The sequence below is a fragment of the Augochlora pura genome, chromosome 7, assembly GCF_028453695.1.
Source record: "Augochlora pura isolate Apur16 chromosome 7, APUR_v2.2.1, whole genome shotgun sequence".
In the NCBI taxonomy this organism is placed as follows: Eukaryota; Metazoa; Arthropoda; class Insecta; order Hymenoptera; family Halictidae; genus Augochlora; species Augochlora pura.
This window is the reverse complement of record NC_135778.1, coordinates 20155599-20178119: the sequence shown is the minus strand read 5'-3', so window position 1 is coordinate 20178119 and position 22521 is coordinate 20155599. Positions and strand designations below refer to the sequence as shown.

At 38.5% G+C, this 22521-nt stretch overlaps 1 protein-coding gene across 1 annotated transcript; it reads right to left on the bottom strand.

Moving 5' to 3' along the window:
- Window positions 1-1763: 1763 nt before the first annotated feature.
- Window positions 1764-22148, bottom strand: LOC144472954 (uncharacterized). The gene is made up of 5 exons (XM_078186432.1): window positions 21715-22148; window positions 6032-6257; window positions 5483-5650; window positions 5255-5408; window positions 1764-4057 (listed from the first exon to the last, which is right to left on the bottom strand). Exons 2-5 carry the CDS (start codon window positions 6217-6219, stop codon window positions 3431-3433), a joined length of 1137 nt encoding a protein of 378 aa, XP_078042558.1. The 5' UTR covers window positions 6220-6257; window positions 21715-22148; the 3' UTR covers window positions 1764-3430.
- Between the last annotated feature and the right edge of the window lie 373 nt (window positions 22149-22521).

Sequence of the window (22521 nt, the reverse complement as noted above, 5' to 3'; positions counted from 1 at the left end):
TGAACAAAACGGAGAAGTTGGCGATCGTGCAGAAGGTTCAAAGTTTTTTCCAGAGACCGAACATTAGTCATCAGGAGTCCGAGGGATCTACGAGTGTTCTAAGCAATCTTTTCAGACCTTTAAATTTATTTAATCGCAGAAAGGGTACCAGCACCACTACTAGGCCGGAAACTTCCATTCAAGATAGTTCGACGGTTTCTGCAACGGTTGCAGAAGCGTCCGAAAAAACAGCGGAGATAGAGGTCGCAGGGAAGCCGGCGATCATGGATATTCTACATAAGCCGGAGGACAATATATCAAACAGCTCGGGATTGCTTGATATTTTCGAGAGCGAGCGGGATAACCTGGACGCGGAATCCTTGGTAAAGCCCACGGAAAAGCTGGGATTGCCGGGTGACCTGTTCGCGAATCCTGTCAGGCCGATCGAAGCTGAAAATGGAAAAGTAGACTCTGGCCGGCGAGAGAAATTGACAGGGTGACGGCGCCCGGGTAAATGATTATGAGCGATGCAGATATCGATGTGCGAACAAAAAATGTTACGCCTCCAAACGGAGGAACTAATAATCTCTGTAATTTGTCACTGAAGCGCGAAACGTGTGAATAAACGCGCCAGCCTGAAGTTTGCGGCGCCTGTTGCTACCCATTCATCATTTTCTTTGCTAATTGAGTTTTCGCGAAAGGTCAATGCTCTCTGAGAATACATGTACTCGTGTCGTATTCGAGTTTCGCAGTATTCGCAATTTTTGTAAATATTTTAATCATTACAAATTATTTTGTTTAATTCATTACAATTACAAATTCATTGCAATCTTAATGTGTGAGTCTTCAAAAGTGTGCGTAATACAACAACTGAAGTAGTAATCAACAATCGTTACAACCAGATAGCAAATCTTTGGGTATTTTTGTTATCTGTGAATTTAACGCTTTGGGGACGAGTGTCGACAAATAGCCGCCCAATTCTCGCGCTGCTGCTGTACGTCTCGCGTATTAATTCTCGCGTACGTCTGTCATCCTAACCGATAAGATACGCATGGGGATACTAGCCTAAGAAGTATAGTTGCCTCTCAATGAAATTAGAGACTTTTAGCAATGAAGTCGTATCTTCCGTATAATGTAAACTTTCGATGCGAGACCATGGTAGGGTCAGAACGAATTTCAGTTTGTCAAGTCAGTCTTTCAGTGTCACTGCCAGAGAAATCAGCAAAGTTGTACACGTTTTTCATATTTTATAACATCCTACACACGACTAAATTTGTTTGTTTATGACTTTGTTGGACTTTATGAAAAAGTCATTTGAATAAAGCTTTAGTTTTTATAACGCAAACGTGCGACGTGAATATTTTCTTTACTGTGCGCACCAATACCTGTCGTCCACAGCGACGATCGCCCGTCGAGCGGCTCCGTCCCCAAAGGGTTAAGAAATACGAGTGATGCGATACGAATCCTGCGATAAATCAGCAAAACAGCTCTCATCTGGGTTCTTGTAAGCATTTCTGCTACTTTAACATTTGACAAATTACGTAGAATTAATTATATTAAATGCTAAACTAAACGCTCCTCCGTAGGAGTTTCTTCTTAATTCAAACACACGCTACAATAAATATAATAAATTGTAATAAATATAGTAAGATAGTATATACATTAAGCTTTTTTAGAAAGCAACATACCTTTAGTGTTCGATAGCTTAAAGGCTTTTGTTCCGCCACTTTAATTTTGTATAATAACGACGTGGGAATGATGGAACTATAGAAACGATTCCGAGATTTTGTAAAATAAGTTCAACATTTATTAAAATTTTAGCAGGAACGCAATCCGATGATATCGGCAGATGTATTCCAATAATCCTGAACTTAACATTACGCCTAATATACACCTAACAATAGTTATCTACAATCTAGCTACATCTTAACGTACGTATCACATATGGAATTTACGTTCGCGATTCAAATGAAGTCCCTCCAGACGACGCGAGTCTCGAAAGGAAAATCTTACGTCTATAAACGTTGAAATTCATGTAAACGTCCCTGCCTCCTATGATCAATGCAAACACCCGAGCTGAACGTTTCCGAGCATCGAGAACAGAAATTGTTGCCACAAGGCAACCGCATTTAATAACATTAACACGTCGACCATCGTTCCTCCAAGTCTAAAAGTTCATTTACCTAATTACTTCATGCTTCAAAGCTTAGAATCCGCGAGATGCAAGATTCTGATATGATTTGCGATAAAAAAAATCAAATTATCTCGTTAAAATATGTGACACATGTCCATATGATTGCCATTTTGTACAATTGACGCAGACAATTTTCAGTTTGCGTAACGATCCGTAATCTGGTTAGTATAAATACGTTAAGGGGCAATGTTAATATTATATTCATTCGGGAAGGAAGTTTGCACGATTTGTCAGAATAAAGTATCGGGTCTGACTGAATTTTCCGTGGCTCGGCAAGATTCGGTGACGAAGCGACGATGAAAAGAGGGGATACAGTGGGAGAAGAGGCGGGGAAGAAACGAACGCACCGGGTCCTCGCGATCGGTTCGAATCCCGCCACTTTTTAATCTGTCGGCTTCCCTCCGCTGACAAATTTCATTCCAAATTTCAAACGGGATTGATGTCGCCTCGAACCCGTACAAATTCTCCGGCTCTAGTCGCTACATTATTTCCGTGCATCGCGAAGGCACGTGCTATTAATTTTGTACGCGGTTTAGTCTCTAAATCGAAGTGAAAGAATCTTTTTATCGGCTGAGCGTTATTCAAACCTTAGATGTCAAACTAAATCTATGGGACGCAATTTTCTTTAGCATATATCATCTACCGTATTCTCGCCATAATCGTCAAAAAAGTCACTACCGTAATTGAGAACCCCCTCGGAACCAGTCTCACTACAACTTTTCTAACTTTTGATCCTTTTTTAGGAAACTTTAGTCATCGCAGTCACCTTGTTTTTCCGATGAAATTCACACAAACTGAATTTATTGCACGAGTGGTTACAATCGAGACAAATACGATGGTAAAAGTTTCATTGACGAGAAACCAAGGATAAGGAATCTTGATTTCTGAGTTTAAGAGACTGAGCTCGCACAAGTCCGTGGATATTTGTCGATCGCCTGGACTCTCGGTTCCTCTTTCTTTCTTCCATCGCTATTCTTCCCTACATTCGGATTACCGCAAAAATTGTAATATCACTGCGATAACTGTCGCTCGGCGGACACGAAGTTGGGGGAGTTACGGAGAGAACATCGTACTCTTCAAAATGAAAGATTGAAGCACTTCGATTTTAAAGGCGCGACTTTTTCTGACAGGGGCATTTACCTCAACGTTCCCTCGTCCGTCTTAATCGGAATCGGTATCGCATTCGCAAACCGGTGGAAGAAACGATCTCTCCAGCGGCGCCAATGAAAATTGTTCATCGGCGCCCACGAGAAATATCTAATGGCCGGTTACTTTGGCTCCCCCCTTCCTCCTCAACTTCTCCGCGATTATTTCCGGCAAGGTCAGCGGATCGTTCGGCTCTCTCGTAATCCCATTGATATTCTCCTCTCTTTGCGCAGCGGATCCAAGAAAATCGTTGGGATTGCCACGATTTGCCAGCTTGTTAGCCGAATTCCTTAAGACGAACTTTCCGGTCAATTTCGGCACATTCGGCGGGCTCGGCGTTGCCGGGAATGCGCGCGAAGCCTCTACTTCCTCTGGGATCCGCCTTCTTCTGTCGACAACGATCATTTTCCAGCGGCGACCCGCGGCGTCGAAAAATTTCAGGCTCAAACCAAGCGACGTTTCACCCCGCGATTCCGCTTTACGCCAATCTTGGACGCTCGTCCTGCGGACCGTATTTTCGGCACTCGCCGAGGCAGGAGGCGATTTCCGCTCGGTGGACGCCACGATTATTTGTCCCTCCGTGTCCATTGTTTCCGCAGGTTTCGTCCGACTGCGGGGAACGAGCGTGTTCGAGGACGAGACGATCGTGCCGGCAGCTATCGGCATCCTTTCCTTCGACAGTTTCGCAGGATCGTTCGCAGGGCTCTGATCCTTTTCTGCGGGGATGCGACGCCTCCTCTGAAACGGAAACGCAACGATGAAAAGAAAATTCTGGGAAAAGTTTCTGTTTGGTGGACAACTTCTTCTACCGGATCTTAGAGTCTGATTGTTTGGAAATGTATGATATTGATTTTTATGTGTTTCTGTTTTTAGAAAGATATTCAGGATAGTGGATGATCTTTCTTGATTTGCATGTATACATGATCCTTGAACCCTTTACAACGGACATCCGAATTTGTGACGTTTCAGGCACAGGATTTGTTAGACTTTCACTAAAATATATATATTGTTTATAAAATTAATTATAAAATTCAGTTTAATATTAATTAAATGAAATATGCATAATATACGCTGTTTTTATTGCAAAATATGTCATGTGCTCGTAGTTGAGGATTAAATTACAAGAAAATGTTTTGTAAGCTGCCTTTGTTTGCTTGTTTATTACACAAGCGTTATGGAAATTGAAGAAATGTTTATTTAACTCTTCGCACTATAACTTGTTCGACCAGTGTTGGAAAAGTTTCTTTTAAATAGAAAATGTCATTTCTCCTATTAAGGAAATTATTGAGGCTGAGAAAGTGCTAATCAATGCATATTATTATTTTCTCTATTATTGTAAAATTGTATAAGAATCATTTATAATTAAGCAAATTTTATATATAAATATAAATATAAACTATATATTACATATATAAATATCATAGGATAGTGTTGAATATATGTCAGGTTTTATTATTTATATTTATTATTTTTATTATTTATATATGTATGTTTTATATTAATATGTTTATATTAATATAAAATTTTATAAAAATTCTTTGCAGTTGAATAAATTTCATAGATGTATAATAGTTTATAATATCGTCACTTGCATCAAGTGTTTATTAAATAATATAAAGATTCTAGAAAATTTCTTTCACCAGCTCTGAAAGAAATCGTAGTGTAATGATCTAATATTATTATGCGTAGACATAAAAATATCATATATTTTATATGATATCATCATATAAAATTGTTATATAAAAATGAGTAGATCCTAGCCTGGGTATTTAAACATATTGTTATTTTCAATTTAGTATAACTGTTCAAAGAGAAGGGACATTTCCGTCTAACTTACGATTCGCAGAATTAGTATAGACAATTGAACAATTTGAATAAAAATCCGCAATCTACGTATGTGAAAAGAAAGGTTTATCCGACTGGATTCTTACATACGTTTGCCCTGGGACGCTTCGGTCGACGGGGGAATATGTACGGCGAGTCGTCCGTGCCCTCTATAACAAACGGTTCAAACAGCTCTACACGGTCGATTTGATCGAAGTCACGAGGTTGAATAACGTCCTGGCAGAACGGCATCAAGAAGCGCAATCTGTCGAAAAGTTCAACTATGTACATACATGAATTAAGATTTAATTGAACGGAATAGAAGAATTGGAAATGTACCTTTCAGGCTCCATGAGAAGACAATCTTTGAATGCGTAGACCACGATGCGCATGTCTGCTGTTATCTTGGTGACGCTTCTCTTCTGTATCACGTTATTTTTTTTAACGAATGATTCGAATTTGCTTTTTGTTCGATCGTTCTCAGAATTTGCATTCGAATTCGATCGCCTGTAGATAGAACACACAGTTGAGTAATTTATATAGGGTTGGTGATTCTATAATTTTGCAACTTGCAACGACTGATTTGTTAATCGATTTTGAATATATCAGTTTGCAAATTGCATCTAGTATCACGCTGCGACAATTCTTTTTGAAATTATTACTCAATTCTAAGTCGATACAAACAAAGATATACTTAATTATTAAATTGCTGCATATGGAACGTCTAATTTTTAAATAAATAGTAAAAACTTCATATTTAAGGAGAAATGTTTTATACAAATATAGTGAATATTTGTGTAAATTTTGATTTTGAAATATTTCTAAAAAAAATTGTACAAGCGTAACATTGACTTTTAAAGTATAAGAGGCTAGAGAGAATAGTGTTACCGTTCTGAACCGCAAATCGGTAGTTCATTGTCTACGAAAAGACAGTGGAACTCTTTGAATTCCGATTCGTCGGTCGAATTATTTCTATTCGAGGAATTTTCCTTATTGCGTGGGAAAGCTTGAGTTGTTGAGAGCATCAGGATAAACAGCACAAATGCCCCGACAAAGTGGCCCCTGCTCATTTCCATTGTCTGGTGAATGAGTGCCCTTACATCCACAAAAACGTCTGCAATAATGACGATCTTTCGTTAGATATTATGCTAGACCTGCGTCGAAAATTTTCGAACTGAAAATATTCTAAATAGTATTATTCTATCAAATGTGTTCCAAAAAGACTAAAATTTCAAGTACAGTTGTGTGCAAAATTATGGCCCCGGAAAAACTTTTACCTTGTCAATAACATGCAAATGAAACCTTAACAAAACACGATAGTTCTACATTTCTATGATTATGTCTAATACGATAATATACAAATATTTATTTATTTTTAAATGTCAAGGTGTCTCAGCTAAAAGAGATCACCTACAGTGTTATGAATAATTTGTAAGTTCAAAGTAATTTCACCATTTTTACTGTTATTCAAACAAAAAGAACTCTGTTTATACATTTCTATTTGATATTATTTCTAATATAGAGATATACAAACACGATCCTTTAATGTAATCCTAAAAAAAGGAAAAGTTACTTTCGCAATCTTCGTTAATTACAGTTACTCGAAGGCAGAGAGGTTCATTCGAACGAAGGAAATGAAAATTGTAATAGTTCACGAATCGTTAGAAACACGAAAAATTCAAAGGCTCCCAAAGATTCGGGGAAAACTGAACGCTCGCCGCGCTGATTACGAATTTAAGATCACTTCCTGCAGCAAGTTTCGCCGTCTTGACGCTTAATTTCACAGTTTCTTAATTGTAGTAAAATTACGGTACACTTTCATAACGAGAACAGTAATTGGAGCGTTTCCAGAGATGTTTCCATCAGTAATAATTCAGTTTTGTAATAAATTTCGTTATTAAGCAAGCGAATTTGAATCTTTGGAATTCGCGTGGAACTGCCGGGCTATAAATACGAATTAACATATCAAATACCAGATTTCTATAACGAGATTTTATCTTCTTTCGAAGCGAAGCTACTTTCTACAGTGCTCGGAAAAAAAAGAGCAACAATTTTACTACTTCAATAAGTACAATTTTCTTAAAATTTCTTGCGTTAAAACCAAAAACCGTGCAAAAGCTAATATTGTTATAGAAGATCATTTTCAATTAATACCTGCAGTTTGGCGCGTTACTTGTTGGATGCAAACTCCAAAAATACCCACAATATCAAACTATTTTAATTAATAAAACCGAAGTTAAGCGCGTAAGATTTACTATTATTAAACTGTGAATTTTATGACGAAAATGAATAAATCAAACACAAAACTGTAAAAGTATTTCAAGAATTCAAGAACGCGGGCTCATTATTTTCAACTCATTAAAACGATTAAGGAATCAAATAAATTTTTTATTGAACTCCAGTATCTTACAATCAATGAAAATAATTTCTATTTTGCATAAAAATGCACGGTTTAACGGTCTTCAGAATCTAATTAAAAGCTAGTATCACCCAGCGCGGTAAGAGCAAGTAATACAATCATGAAACAGCAAACTAAAAAAAACGCACCAGCACAAGATTCCGCGTCCGTTCCTTATTTTGAATTGTACTAGAATTTCGAAGCAGATTCTTCGCTCCGCGAGGACGAAGTTTCGCGAAGTCGTAGCACACGGAGTCGCGCGAGGACGAAGACTACACTGAGGAAAACTGTAACGCTGATTTTAATTCCATCTCGAAATTGAAAGGCGGAGTTTCTTCCGGTGACGGGGTCGGAGCCGGCAATCTTTTCGAGATCAAAGAACCTCGAAGATCCGAAAGGACCTCGTTACGGGAAGATGACGCGTTTCGCGAGAATTCCCTCATAAACCGTGACGGCCGAGTGAATGGTGACGAAGCCAGGGTCAAATGCAGGCCAACGAATTCCGAAGAAATCCACGGCGCTTGCCGCGACCCGACGACGGGAAACGTTTTTGAATGCCGGTAACACCCGGTCCTTTCAATGGCCTTTGCGCCACTTTCTTAGCCCAGTCCCGCACCAAGAAAATTCAAACTTTGCGCTCGCAATTCGCTTCTATTACCTGCACGCATCGGATCGCGGAAAAAAGAACTTATTTAATCCGCGACGACATTCTAATGAAAAGATTCTATAGACGATCAAACTGTAGATCGTCCAAATTTCACTTCGCATTTCCAATTTTGTATAAAACATCTGAAAAGCAGAGCTCGAACGTAACTGTAAACATTTTTTGATTGGTTCCGATGTACCAAGTGCTTTTTGACTATTAACTTTTCTGTTCTAAGAAAATAATTGTAAAAATTCTGGACTGTTTTCATAAGCTACATTGGAATTTACTTATTGCGTGTGTCAATGTTTGAAAAAGGTTTTCATATTACAAGCTTCAATGAGAACAGACACGAACAAATTCTTGAGATTAAAAGTTTCGTTTCGGCTGGGATTAATTAAAGTTTGGTTCGCTCGTAATTAATGAAGTTTAAAAATAAAAGTTCCTCTACATATCAGGAACAGATATTTCATTAGTTAAAATGAAAGAAGTTCTCAAACGATACTCCAAGTGCTAATTATTATTTAATGAACAGTGTTAAATCGTTATTCTGCTTATAAACCAAAAGTTATAATATTGTTGAAAAAATTGATATTGAATATGATAATTCAGTGGTCAATAGACCATTTGAAATAATAAATATATCGTACAGTGATCTTCTGAAAAAAAGATTCCAAAAGGATTCGTTCTCATGAAACTGTGTTAACGTGCGTAAAACATCTGTTCCACGAAAACATTTATTACTACCTAGAAAATTAACCTCTTAGAAACGAAACGTACATGTTCAAACAAACTTTTCTCCGCAACAGAAAGTAGACAAAACAAGTACAACTTCTTTCTGAAACTTTACGAAACTGCGTCGATATTGTTTGGTATTTCTCGTTTGGTCGACACTAAAAGGTTAAAAATCATTTAAACATACTGAAATGTTTTTGTCGCAACTTAAAAGTACACCGTTCTACTTGGGAGAGTCTACAGAATCGTTCTACACATGAATCATCCGCACAGCATTGCCGGCGAAAGCGGAAAAAATTGCCAAAGTTTGTAAAAATTGTCCGCCAGCTCGAATACCGAAAAGTATTCGACATGAATAGAATTGATGTTGGACAGCGCAATCTGAAATAATATCAAGCGAAATTCGGTCGCAACGGGATGTTCGGAGTCGCGAAAATGGATCTGTCAGTGTCCGGGCTACAAATCGTTAGATCGGGAGCCATTAATCAAACTTTCAAGCCTATAATGCAGCAAAAATTCACGAGCCGGTGGTCGCGGCTAATTCTCCATGGAAAATCGGTTAACCGTCGATTAAACGGCGCCGGATTACACACACGGGATTATTTAACGTTCCGCCGTTTATAATAAACAGAAATCGGGCGCGCAGAACCGGAAAATGAATTCAGGCTCGCGCCGCGCCACCGCGCCGATTAGTTTCGCCGGGCTGTTTGAGCGATTTTTAATCGACAGTTTGGCGAACGGGCCGCCGCGTCACCGCCGCTCCACTTATATAATAAATAATTAAAGTCGAGCGAGGCGGGGGCGTTGGAGGAGGGCAGCCGGGCCGTTCGTTCTGTACCGATGGTTTATTAATTCCGGCAATTAAACGACGCGACGGCCGGCCAGTGTTTAAATAAACGCGGGCTAGACGATACGGGAATGTAACGACACCGCTAATAGCGAGTTAACAATGATAATTCGCCCGTTATCGCGGCCAAAGTGGTACAGCGCAGATAGATCGTAGGAAAATGGGTGGAAAACAAACCGTTCCATCGACACGCAACGCTGACCCCTTTTAAATGTTAAATGGGGTAAATACGATTGATTTCGAGCGCGACCGACGCGATGGATAGAGAACAAATATATCAGCGTGGATCCGCGATTTTTCCAACCGTTGTACCATCGTTAAACTCCCGCTGTTTCGGCGACCTCCGATATTATTTGGTTGGCGCGAGGGTGATTTCCTTTTGGTCTACGTTCTATAAGCAACTTTACAAACACATTCGCTTGCCCTCGAACAGAGAGATCTTACAAAGATTTCAGTAGAAAACTCTTCGCAGTATATACAATGCTTCGTGGTATGTTTCTAATGGCATAATACACAACTGTCTGGTAATAATTACTGTCAAACAAGAAACATCAAACTACAGTAAAAATCTCATGTCATAAATCTATATAGCTCGTTCTAACTTTCTGTCATAGGTGACCGTACCAACAGGAATATTAACCCTTTCGCTACTACGGGCCACCATAGTGGCCTTTCATAAGATGTCACTGAGGTACTACGGGCCACTATAGTAGCTCTCCGCAAGATGTCACTGAGGTACTACGGGCCACTTTAGTGGCTCTCCGCAAGAGCGCATACTAAGACGTTAGAAATACCCTGGAATACTCTTTACTTATAAATACCCTTTGGAGTATTTGGATTCTCCGCCGCGGCATTCTCACTGACGATCGGAGTTGCGTAGCGTGCAGTGATGTCGCGGCGCTCCGTTCAGCAGAAGTACCGCGGCGGAGAACCCGCCCGTAGCGAAAGGGTTAATTACAATCTAGAATATATATATCTTTACATATAGTTCATTGTAAATTAATTTCATTAATTAACAGTTATCACAACGCAAAGAAAACATCAGCTGTTGAATTAACCTTCGCCAATAATAACAATTTTAGATTAAAAAGATATAAATTGTTTTAAATATAATAATTAGATTCCTTAAATGAATCTAATACTAATGTAAATAGTACGACAATTACGCACAAGTTATTACGCTATAATGTAAAATGGCCTAATATATCTATATAATTTGCAAATATTCTAAGTCAATAATATAAACAAAAAACATTTGATTGTTATGCATTTTACTGAGAAGATTATTATAATTGTTCTAATACACCATATACCACAAAATTGATTAGAAAAATTATTTATTGAACATCGCTTCCTGTGGAATTATGGATCTGCTTCAAGATCTCAAATTGCACATAAATATTTTACATTGATCAGTTCGAGAATACATGGTTGAATAATATATTATATTATACATATAAATTAGTAATTGCCCAATGGAGCAGACTGACAGACACGAAATTCCAACTCTAATTAGCTATTTGCTTTTACAACATGATAATTAGAAGTTAATTCGACCAAAAATTAAAGCGGTCATCTTGCTCGCAACATTGACTGAGCTACCGTAATTACCAATTACAGCGATCTATAATCAGGAATAACACTACAGTCAGCCATAAAACCACAACACCGTAGCAAATGGAACAATCTACATTCAATTACGATCGGCGATTTGCTGCTCACACGTCGTAATCGAATTCGGATCAATCTAGCCCGCAAAATCTATTGCATTGCAGCATTGCGCAGTTCCAATAATTTGTCAATTTTGAACTTTTATCATCGTCGACAATGTAAAGGTTTGAAAACATCATTCGTTTTTTCTTTCTTCTCCGTTCCGTCATATATTTCTCAACGTAAAAATTACTACATATTCCTCGAATACAAGAAAAACTATAGTTTCTTTCAAAAAAAAACATCGTGAACATCGCATAATTTTAATTAGGTGATTAATGTTAATAAAATTAATTTTTATTTTCAGTTGAATTATAATAAATTTTTATAGAAATTTTAGATTATAATGGACTGTTAAAAAGGATTTAGATTGTAATTAATTTGAAATCGGAAGGAAATTGATTGTTGCATATGTTTAATAAGGAAAATAATAATTAAATCATAAAAGCTCGTTATATTAATTTTAGTTAAACGATGTTTACCCCTTTTTCCATTTCTAATCTCGAATTTCGAAGAAATGTAACAAAACTACGCCGCGAGCTTACTGATATACAAGAATGTCGCAGTATCCGAGGGTAGAAAATCGTCGAATTTCAACGTTCGAGGGTTGCAAAAACTTTGCACATTCTACTTGCAGAATCGTCGCGGCGACGCGCTCGAAACACGAGCGCACAAGATATTTTGCATGAGCGATTTTATTGAAAGTCTGCGCGACGCCCATTCTTCATACTTTGCCCCTAAAAATGCGAGTTTGCATAAACACCCGCAGATACGGCTTGTCCCAGTTTCGTGGCTGTCGCTGTAACGCGATAATAAATTCAGGTTCAGGTTTCACCGAATCGCTCGCACATTTTCCGCATGTTCCTTCGTCGCGCGGAAATCCGCCACGATTTATTTACGGCAGAACGATGCCCGGCTTATTTATGAGCCGACGTCATGGACAACGGAGAAACCTGTTGACCGTCGACCTGTGCAGGAATAATTCGCACGTGACCAGGGAAACGCCGACACGTGACTCGGCCAACGGTATCGTTGTCACGCTGACTGTTCTAGATGACATAATGATTCTGCTCGCACGGCTGCCGGGCTGAACAATCCGCAGCTCCGATTACAAGTCGATCGGTTCCTTGTCAACAACTATAAAAACGAGCCACGAGACTCGAATCGTGACCTCTCCTCCCAAGTTGTCGGTGAGAATTATTTCACTTCATTTGTTATTTCGCTTACTTTATTTCGTGTTTCCAGACATTAGAACATCTTCGTTTACTTTTCGTTTAAACTATGAGAACTTTCGACTTTAAACTGTGGGATTACAAACAAAACTAGTTGACTCAAAGTGTGGATACCATCGTAGGATCTTTCAAGGTACAATTTCGAAAAACTGTACGAGAAAAAACGGAGGTCGCGTTTAGTACACTTGTTACAAGAAAAAGTTCATAAATGAATGAATGAATGAAAGCTCACAACACATGTAAAATGACAAATCTGTAAAAACGTTGAAAGAATTCAAGGATATCTTTTTATCATCTGTAACTTATGAAAATAACTACGAGAGAAATATTATTTACGGTTCTTACAATTGATTTGGACAATTTTTCTTTTGCATTAAAATCTATAATCTAGCTGTACAGCTGCCAGGAGGTATATTGGAGCGTTAATCGAAATTGTTGCCAGAAAAATTATCTAGCGGAGGCTGCGGGCACCAGTTTGAAACAATCGCTGTCGTGGGAATAACGGATAATGCAACCAAGTATTCCCGAAGGTTTATTCTTAACAACTGGTGGCAACGTAGAGAGTTGGTCGACAAGGGAATTAAAGCTAGCAAATTGTTTACAAAGTCCATTGAGTGGAAGGCTTTGCAGTAACACTGTAGCAATACTATAGAGAATTCAGGGGAGAATGTTGCAATTCAAAGGCAACCTTCGCACGCAATTTTGCCGAAAGTTTCACAATTTAATCACGAATTGTCCGACACGGTGCATGCTAGAGGAGCTGAGCCCTTCTAGTGAAAACGAGATGTTTTGGTCAAGCTTTGGGATTCTTTTTACTAGATAACTGCGAAACCTTTTACTGCTCAACTTCTGTGTACGCATATACCGGTGATTTAACAATATGCGCAAATTTTCTGTCGCAAATAATGCGAACATTACTTTAACCCTTTGCACTCGAGTGGCGACTCTAGGACACCACTAAGATTATTCTATCACGTCCCAAAATAATTTTTATGCTAACAAAGTTTAAATTAGAAAAATTCTTAATAGTAAAAGTATTAGTAAGAGTCACGAGAAACAATTTCGTATGTATAAAATATACATACTTTGTCACATAAAATGGAAATATTATAAGCCAGAAAATTTATTTTAGATTTAGAGTTAAAATAGCTTCGAGTGCAAAGGGTTAAACGTGCATCTCGTTCGCTAGAAAATACAATCAATTGTTACTAGTATTATAAGTTTATTTATTTTAGCTTGACCGCGTAAACTGCGTGGTCATTAACGACCACGTGTCACTCAACTGTAACATAAATAACATGTAACTTATTTTCTAGAATATAATCAACATTTATATTGACACGAGTAACTATAATAGAAAACTATCACGAGTTATATAGATCAATGGTTACCCAAGACTGATAACTATACAAAGTCCTCCCGAATGCATTTTATGCGACGAGCTAATCAGTATCAATCATAGATTACACGAATGCCACAGATTTTCCGTAGAACGAAGAATATAAATTTTAATGAGCTGCAGAAATAGACAGACGATTTATTCTTAAACCGATCGTGATATTGAAATTTAGATTGAATCGACTACGATCTGAATCGACGATCGGAGCCTATTCAAATCGAGGAAACCTTTTTCCCCGAGTAAAACAACGATGTAATTAACGCGGCGCCACGATCAATGGGAAAAATCGGCAACGACTCGGAAGAACGACCTGCCGTCCTATCTGACGGGGATATTCCTCGAATAACAAGCTCGTGTTTACCCGGGAGCTCGAGGAGGAAGCGTCGACGCCATGATAAAACGTGGAATCGTATTAATAGGTCTGCATTGTTTAGATACAAACGGTCCCCGATATGAACGCGGCCGCTGAAACGCTCGAATTCGATTCCGTTCTTAATTGTCGCGCTGCGCTGCCGCGAAATTTCGAAGCAACGGACCACCTCTTGAATGGACCACCTATTTTTAGCATTTACGGCAAAATTGGATAGCCGTGATTCGAAGCAGAACAAGAGCTACAAAAATCGAAAAGCATCTGCGATTTTACTTTCGACCTACTGAAACTATTAACATAGATTGAGTTTTACTCGCACGCCTAGTTCAAGAAAATCAGTGAAATTTGAAAGAGTCCACTTTTCGAAAAATATTGAACATTTTCAAAACTAATAAGATTTTGATAGCATGCAACGAGAATTTTTAGGATTGCAAAAGGAATTTCTTTCAAGTGGATAATTCCTTAAAAAATTAAATTTTTTAAAAGGTATTAACGTCTCGCCCACGTATAATGTGCTGAGAAGGAAAAGAATTAAGATTAAAAATTTAATACTCCTGAATACTTTCCACTGAATGCCGCACACTTCTAATTACCTTTTAAATTAGGTATATCATAAAGAAAAGCTTCGATGAATTACAAACACAATCAAGAAATAAATGTAAGATATATTTATTTATATATTTATTATAATATATATTTCTATGGAATAAGTGTTTCATTTAAGATTGCATATCCCTATACTATAAACTATACTATAAAGTCAGTTAAATAAAATAATCAGAAAACCTTACAAAACTGATTATTTAATTTATCATTTCTGACTGTTAAAATATTTCCAAGGTAGTTATTTACAACTAAGATAAAATCACATTACAAATTACTTTTCCTTGTCCGGACGTGCTACAAACTCGTGTAAATTTTTATTCGCTTAAAAACACAGTGTTATGGAACTAATTCATCCGTATTCAAAATGTGATGGTGATTTATATCTTCCCATTTTTCCGGAATAAAATGTCGAGCCGGCTTTACTTTGGATTTGCATTATGAAGATTGAATTGGTGAAAGGATTTTTAAAAAATCAGGTTCTCCCATTTAATAAAGATGAATTCGGGTTACGTTTCGAGTTTATTATGCCAATGGACTCGGAAGGCTTTGCTCGAACCGAGGAACACGCTCGAACGCGGTGGTCGCCATTGGAAATTGAAACTCGATCGATTACTTCCTCAAAGGTATACTCTGCGGGAGTATATTACTCGCGAACCCGTGAACCGAGATTGGTTCGCCATTTTTAACCCCGCTGTGATCCCTGGTTGGGCCATACGTTCGAAATAATATTGAAAATTTCAGACACCCTTCGTATCTCAATTTCTTATTTATTTCTTAACCTATCGCAAACTTTCGCTCTTTCTTAAACCGTTCATTTATCTTGAAAACCGCTAATTTTTCATACGCATAGACTATTATGTGTTCTTAACACTATTAAGAACATCGACACTGATCGTTCCAGATCTACCATTTTCAATTATTTGTATCGTAACAGTACTGATGCTATTCCACAAATAACAACAAACATACTCAAGTAATTTTCGCAAAAGATCGAAATAAATCGCTTTGACTGTCCGGTGCTTCTGGTGCTAAGAAATGGCCTCTGTTTCTATTGTACACTGTTGTAAAGCCGACGCCGTAAATGCGACACAATGTACCTACCCTCTGGTGACCATTGTAAACTCGAGGAAACATAACTTGGAAATAAAGACGCTTTTGAAACGAGAAAGCTCGTGATTATACCAGCAACACGTCATTAGTAGTATTCCAAAACGTTAAAAACCTTTACTGAACTGTGCCAGCTGTTTAGACGAAAAAAAAAATTTAGGTTGATCAAATAAACGTTTCATAGAAATATATGCTTCAAATAATTCTGTAAAACGACTTTTCAAATGATTCACTGGAACGATCTACGTTTACGCGTGCTACATCTTCGGAAATATCGAAAAGTAGAATATCAAAATTCAAATTCTTCATGAATTTTCATAGTGACCTTTCTATTCACCTAAAAACATAGATCCAGAAATCAGATGCATTAACAAATTAAGACAACAAATTATAGTTACACCTGTCTTATGCATAATTGTGAATCTTCATAATACAAGTTGCAACAAAAAGATACGTACTATAAATAAGTCACAAAATCGCAAAATGAAGAGATCAAACATCGATCGTATATAAATAATTGTTTGAAAAATGCCAAATTTCTTAGTTACCTTATGTTAATCCGAATAATTTGTTAGATTATAGATAAATATTTCTATTTTGAACAATGTTTTATAAGGATTGTCAATTGTTCTTCGATTTTAAAAGGATTACAAGAAAACTGTTAATAGATAAAGTGCTGGGATAACTTTTATAAAATTGAGTCAAACGATTTAATATCTTTGTTAATGCCAGAGGGACTAGTTTATTTGACAATGTCAAAATAAATTGTGAACGAGAAAAAAAATAAAAATCTCGCGTTTCCTACTATTTATAATCTGAGTTTGAGTGATTACAATTCTGATCGATCAAGGTTTGATTGATAACTCTAGAAAATCTCGAGATTTTGATATATTTTAATAAATTGACAAGATCTGCGTAACACATTCTTTAAATTATTTATTCTCGGCTCACTCCCGCTAATCTTAATATTCGTAAAAATTTGTTCAACCATTTTCTAAGAAACTAATGTGTCCAACATGTGAAAGAACTTTTGATTGTTCGACCGGATTATAAAATAGTCTCTTCGTTTTAAGAGATATTTTAACAGGCGCACATACGCACGCAGAAAAGTGAAACAAGATTGCTTGGAGTTCCCAAAATAGTAGCAAAGCAAAATTCGTGAGATGCTTATACATATATTTCCACAGTAAGCCATGCGAAGCTTCCGACGAAGTAAGTAAGTACACACAGACATCGGGAGCGCAATCATCTCGAAAAATCAATCATCCGTTGATCCGATACACTCTATCAAGCGGCGAACACCGTAAAAAAGGAGGATAGAACGCGGAGCGGAGATTCTCTCGGCAGACACCTACGATCCAAGCGATTCATCAAAGGGTGTCACCATTCCCGGTTGCATTATCTCGGGAAATCTCGGCTGGGTGCCGGTGCGGGAACAATATCACGGCATTCAAGCGCGTCGCGACGACGACAGATCCTCCTTAAATCAGTGCTTTCGGATTTCGTCAGCTGTTGAACGGGGCTGCCACCCTCCCTGTTCCCGTGGAATCGTCATCGTTTAATCGTTCAGCGTCTCAACGTGCCGACGTCTTCGTCGCCGTCGGTATGCCAAGCCTTCCGTGTACATACAACCATACTCGGAGGCGTTTTCGCTCGCTCGCTCGCTCGCTCGCTCACGGAATGGAACACATCCCGCGTCTCCTCTGACAGATTGCCACACGTCACCTTACATCATTGCCACCGTGTTACCGTAATAATGGCATTATTAACGGCGACAACTATATCGGGGGACCGGGCAACCTCCGTCGACGGATCGATTATTGTAATTGCGTTAATAATACGGCCACCACTTATTGGCAGCTCGGAGGACGTCGCCGCGAGCTCCGTTCGTCGCCGTTGTCGCCGCCTTCGTCGACGGAATTCCTAGCCATCCTCGGACTATTAATCACCTTTAATTATTAACCGTTGTCTATTAATCATCGCCGCCACGGCTAATTGATATTTTATCTGTTTTCGGGGGATTCGAAGAGGGTGGCTGCCATCAAGATAGAGGCTCGATGCGAGTTTTTGCCGCGGACCGACTAATTTGTTGTCTACGGAACCATTTGACACTTTGACTGGCTACCTCGGAAGTTCCATAAAATCCAAGTTATTTATTTGATGAAACTAGGAAGTTAAGATATACGCGTTTTCTTATGAAACGAGTAGGGATCCGTTACGTTCAGAATATTCGGAAACGTATTCATGTGTCCAATTTGTCGAACAGTACTTCAGTTCTCTATTGATTGAATTTTAATTCGCGAGAATATTTAGATTATAGAGACTAATTATTGTAGGATTTATCGATATTAGCAGCGCCGATGAATAATTCATCGGGTTTGTTAATAACGCTGAAATGTAGGTTGAATTTTGAATACAGATAACGGAGATTATTATCATGCTGGTTCTCCATTAATAGGAGGCAAATTAGGCGAGCTTTAATTGGAAGATTTGCGCGATGCGCGCTACTGTTTCTATAATTACAGAGTGTTTTGAGTATACTGTGGACATTAATGAATTCGATTTTTGTCTCCGAAGCTACGTTTTCTTTCAGCATCATAACAATATTGTATTTTAAAACAAACTTTGAAAGGTATAGGAATTGACTCGATCAAATTGTGTTCAACTATACAGTGAAGTATATAACATCATTTATAAGGATATTTAATGTTGATTGTGTAATGATAGTTAGAAATTATATTCCCTCGCTTAACCAAATGTCAATTTTAATCTAGCTCAATCACCAAAAAGTGAACATTATTTACGATTCTGTATACAAGGTGTCCTAAAACTATGTCAGCTTCGTTAAAGAGTTATTAATGAAAAACAATGACCAATGAAAGGCGAGATCGATTGGAGCAAGGCGCCAAGCAATCTTGCGATCGAAGCCCAGTTTCACACATTGGATCGGTCACCTAGCGTCAGCGGATCTCGTCTCTCATTAGTCACCGTTTTCTTATTAATAATTCGTAAACAAAGCCGCTGATTGCATTATCTCTACGGGAAAAATCAGTTCAAATTATCTCAGGTATCGATGATCAGAATTTCATTTCCTAAACGTAACATAATTTTGAAACAGCCTGTATATCGATGCTCCGAGTCATTTGGACAATTGTTTAGCGATCTTTTGAAAAATATTTCATCTAGATTCGATCACCTGATTAAACCCAATTGAAATAATCAGAAGCTGAGTCAGTAGACGATACCTTTGAGTCGTATGAAATCTTGTTGACTGTTACATTGTACTGACTGTTAACTATACCGATGATTTTAATCATTTTTACTCGAACCGATTGAAAAGTTCAGTTAGCTCGTCTATGTTTAAAGACCACGCATCGTCGTATTAAATTAAAGAGAATCGACACAGTCGAGAAAAGTGGTTTTAAAAGTGACTGGCATGCGTTGCTGTGTAAAAATAACAGGATTGAATTTAGTTGAACTAATTGCCAGTTTTATTACAATGCATATATAGCCGAAGAAATTCGTTATATCATTTCCTACGAAAGAGTGTTTATAACTTCAAGAATTTGAAAACAGAACTTCTGAAAATGTCGCAAGCGTCGAAGGTTGGATTTTCGGATCGCGAGTGGTAAGAAGCGGAGGATCTGGAATAGGGGTTAATAAGCAACCCCAGTAATAGCAACAAGACGAGTGAGTGGCGGTAGTAATAACACCGATAGGACGTAGTAGGGTCACGGGAGTGCGATCAGAACGCGGACAAGACGGCCGGCCCGAGAAAAGAGAAAGAGAGGACGGGTTATCGGCACGACATACTATTTATAAGCACGCCCACGGACCATTAAAAATACGTCGCGACGCGATGCAGCTATATCGGACGACCATTCGGATATAAACAATTAGTGGCCGCGAGCGCCGTGAGACCGGTAATCAGAGACCGGCCGGGCAATTAAGAAGAAAAAGATCGAATCGCGTGCGATTCTTTGCTTTCTCCGGCGGCCGATGAAAGATTGTATAATTTTGCAACGACGGATATCTTTCAAGCACCGATTATTCGCGAGGAGTTTCGAACGTGTTGGAAATGTCAAGCGAAGATCGACTTCGCGGCGTGAAGATCGATTACACGGCACGCGGATCGACGACGTCCGGCATCGGTAACCTTTCGAGACACCGGGATATTTTTCTGACCCCAAAGTGACAAGCTCCGATTAAAAAAAAGCACTCGATAAGACTCGTGGAAAAGTTCGTGTTCCTTAACCTCTCCACTCCGTTTCTATTAAGAGGTGCACCGGCGACGCCCCGCTGATCCAATTTAGTTCTCATTCATCGTGGAACCAAGAGCAATTTGAAAAAATTCCTGCAGCGCGGTCCGCGTTCAATCAAACAACAATTTACTCGGTTTCGTTCGCGCTCTCCACGCACCACATCCCCCTTCTCTTTTTCCCCCTTCGGTCGTTCGGTGTCTTTGAAAAATAATAAACGGACCCGATCGCGTAAAACGGAGAGCGTTTTGCGTTATGAAAATAATTCCATCGGGACCGATCGATGTTTACCGTAAATGTTGCGCGAGGTCATTCGTGAAACTTATTAACTTGTCGTGAAACATCGCGGAGATAAAAAGATTAACAATGATTTATAGTTTCTGCCGCGCTTTTCGTGTTACTTTGAAAAATTGTATGGGCGTTCTCCTTAATGCACTTTCGGTGTCACGTGAGTTTACACCTGCTCATCATAATACTCACTGGAATTATGATGATACAAAAATGTCGGCTAATTTCTTTCGCTGGTAGCTTTGAAAATTTATTGTGTACCATATATTTCTTTTCAAATGTAATTAATTCGTTCATCTACATAGGTTAAAATCATTTTTCCAAGCAGAGAAAATAAATAAGAATAATGTGAAATACAAAGCAAATAATTTCGGCCACCATTTTCGTATTAGGTTGTTATTGCCGTAAATGATAGAGAAACATGTCTGACGATTCGACTTATGATCTTTGTAATATAGTTCAGATACCGAACTAGCTTCCTGGAATTCAGAGTATCGGAATGTGTATGGTTGCTAGCAGAAGCGATATTGGAAACATGCTGCGAAAAATTGCTTCGGGGAAAAAAGACCGCTGTGCTTCGTAGGTAGAAACTTGTAAAATCCATTTATAGTGAAGCTTCTTCTTTGGACTCGACGCTCAACAATTTTCTAACATTTATTCCACAAGTATTACGAAAATTTTCGTAAAGATTTGAAACTTCTAACAAGCATGCATGACACATTTTTCAATCGTAAATAAAGTTATTAAATCTCAATTGAATTTTACGTAAATTCAACGTTGGCATACTCGTGCAATGCGCATCTTGAAATCACGTTTCACTTTCTCGCGATGCCTAATTTATTGTAATTTCTGAATAAAACTAACGTCGTTGAAATGAAACGCACCGTAGAATCTCTGGATTGAAAATCACAAAACGAACATCCGTGGTCTAGCAATTAAAAACGACCAAACAAACGAGGTATCACAGAGACATTTACCTTACGAGATCTTTCGGGAACACGCACAGACGATCACGTTAATTCACTGGACACAAACGTTCCTCCGCTTATTCGAGTCACTGTCCATGCTCGAGAGGTTTGGTTAAATCGTCCGACGGTACAGATTAATCGGGAAAACAATGCTTGTCCACCAGGTAAACAATGAAACACCAATTAACGGAAACGTTCCATACTTTCGCAATGTGCGTCGAACGTACGGTACGATCGGGAGCCGTGCGCGATTTACCAAAGGTTTCCGGTGTATCAAAGGGTTGCGTGGTGCAGAAGGGTGAAAAGAAAAGAGAACGGAAGTCAGAGGAAGAGGAGGTGGTGGCTGGGAAGACAACGTCGCACGTCCACGCTGTCATCGAGCGTACTACTACTGCGGTTGAACTCGCGATATGCCAATCGAAAGAGATTAGAACAACTGGTTCCAGTTCCCTACCACGAGGTTCCTCGGCTTTTGCACCGCGTCACGTCAACACCGTCGAAAATAACATACGTGCGTGTCGTAAATTTTCTTCGGCATTCTCGTTGCTTTGGTAGGAAACGAATCCGTTGATTTAGCATACAGCGGCCTGGGAAATTCGCTTTCTCTTGCCAAAATTTAATTTATTAAGTTGAATGTGTTGCGGTACAAAAGTTTGTTTTGCGATACACTGAGAAATCTTTAAGACTACCGAATGGAAAATATTATTCGTTTCGGATGATTCTGTGCCGAGATACGCCATTGTAAAATCAAACCTTTTAAACATCGGTTTGTAGGATATTAGAAAAAAGAATTTAACAATCGTAAAAGAAGATATA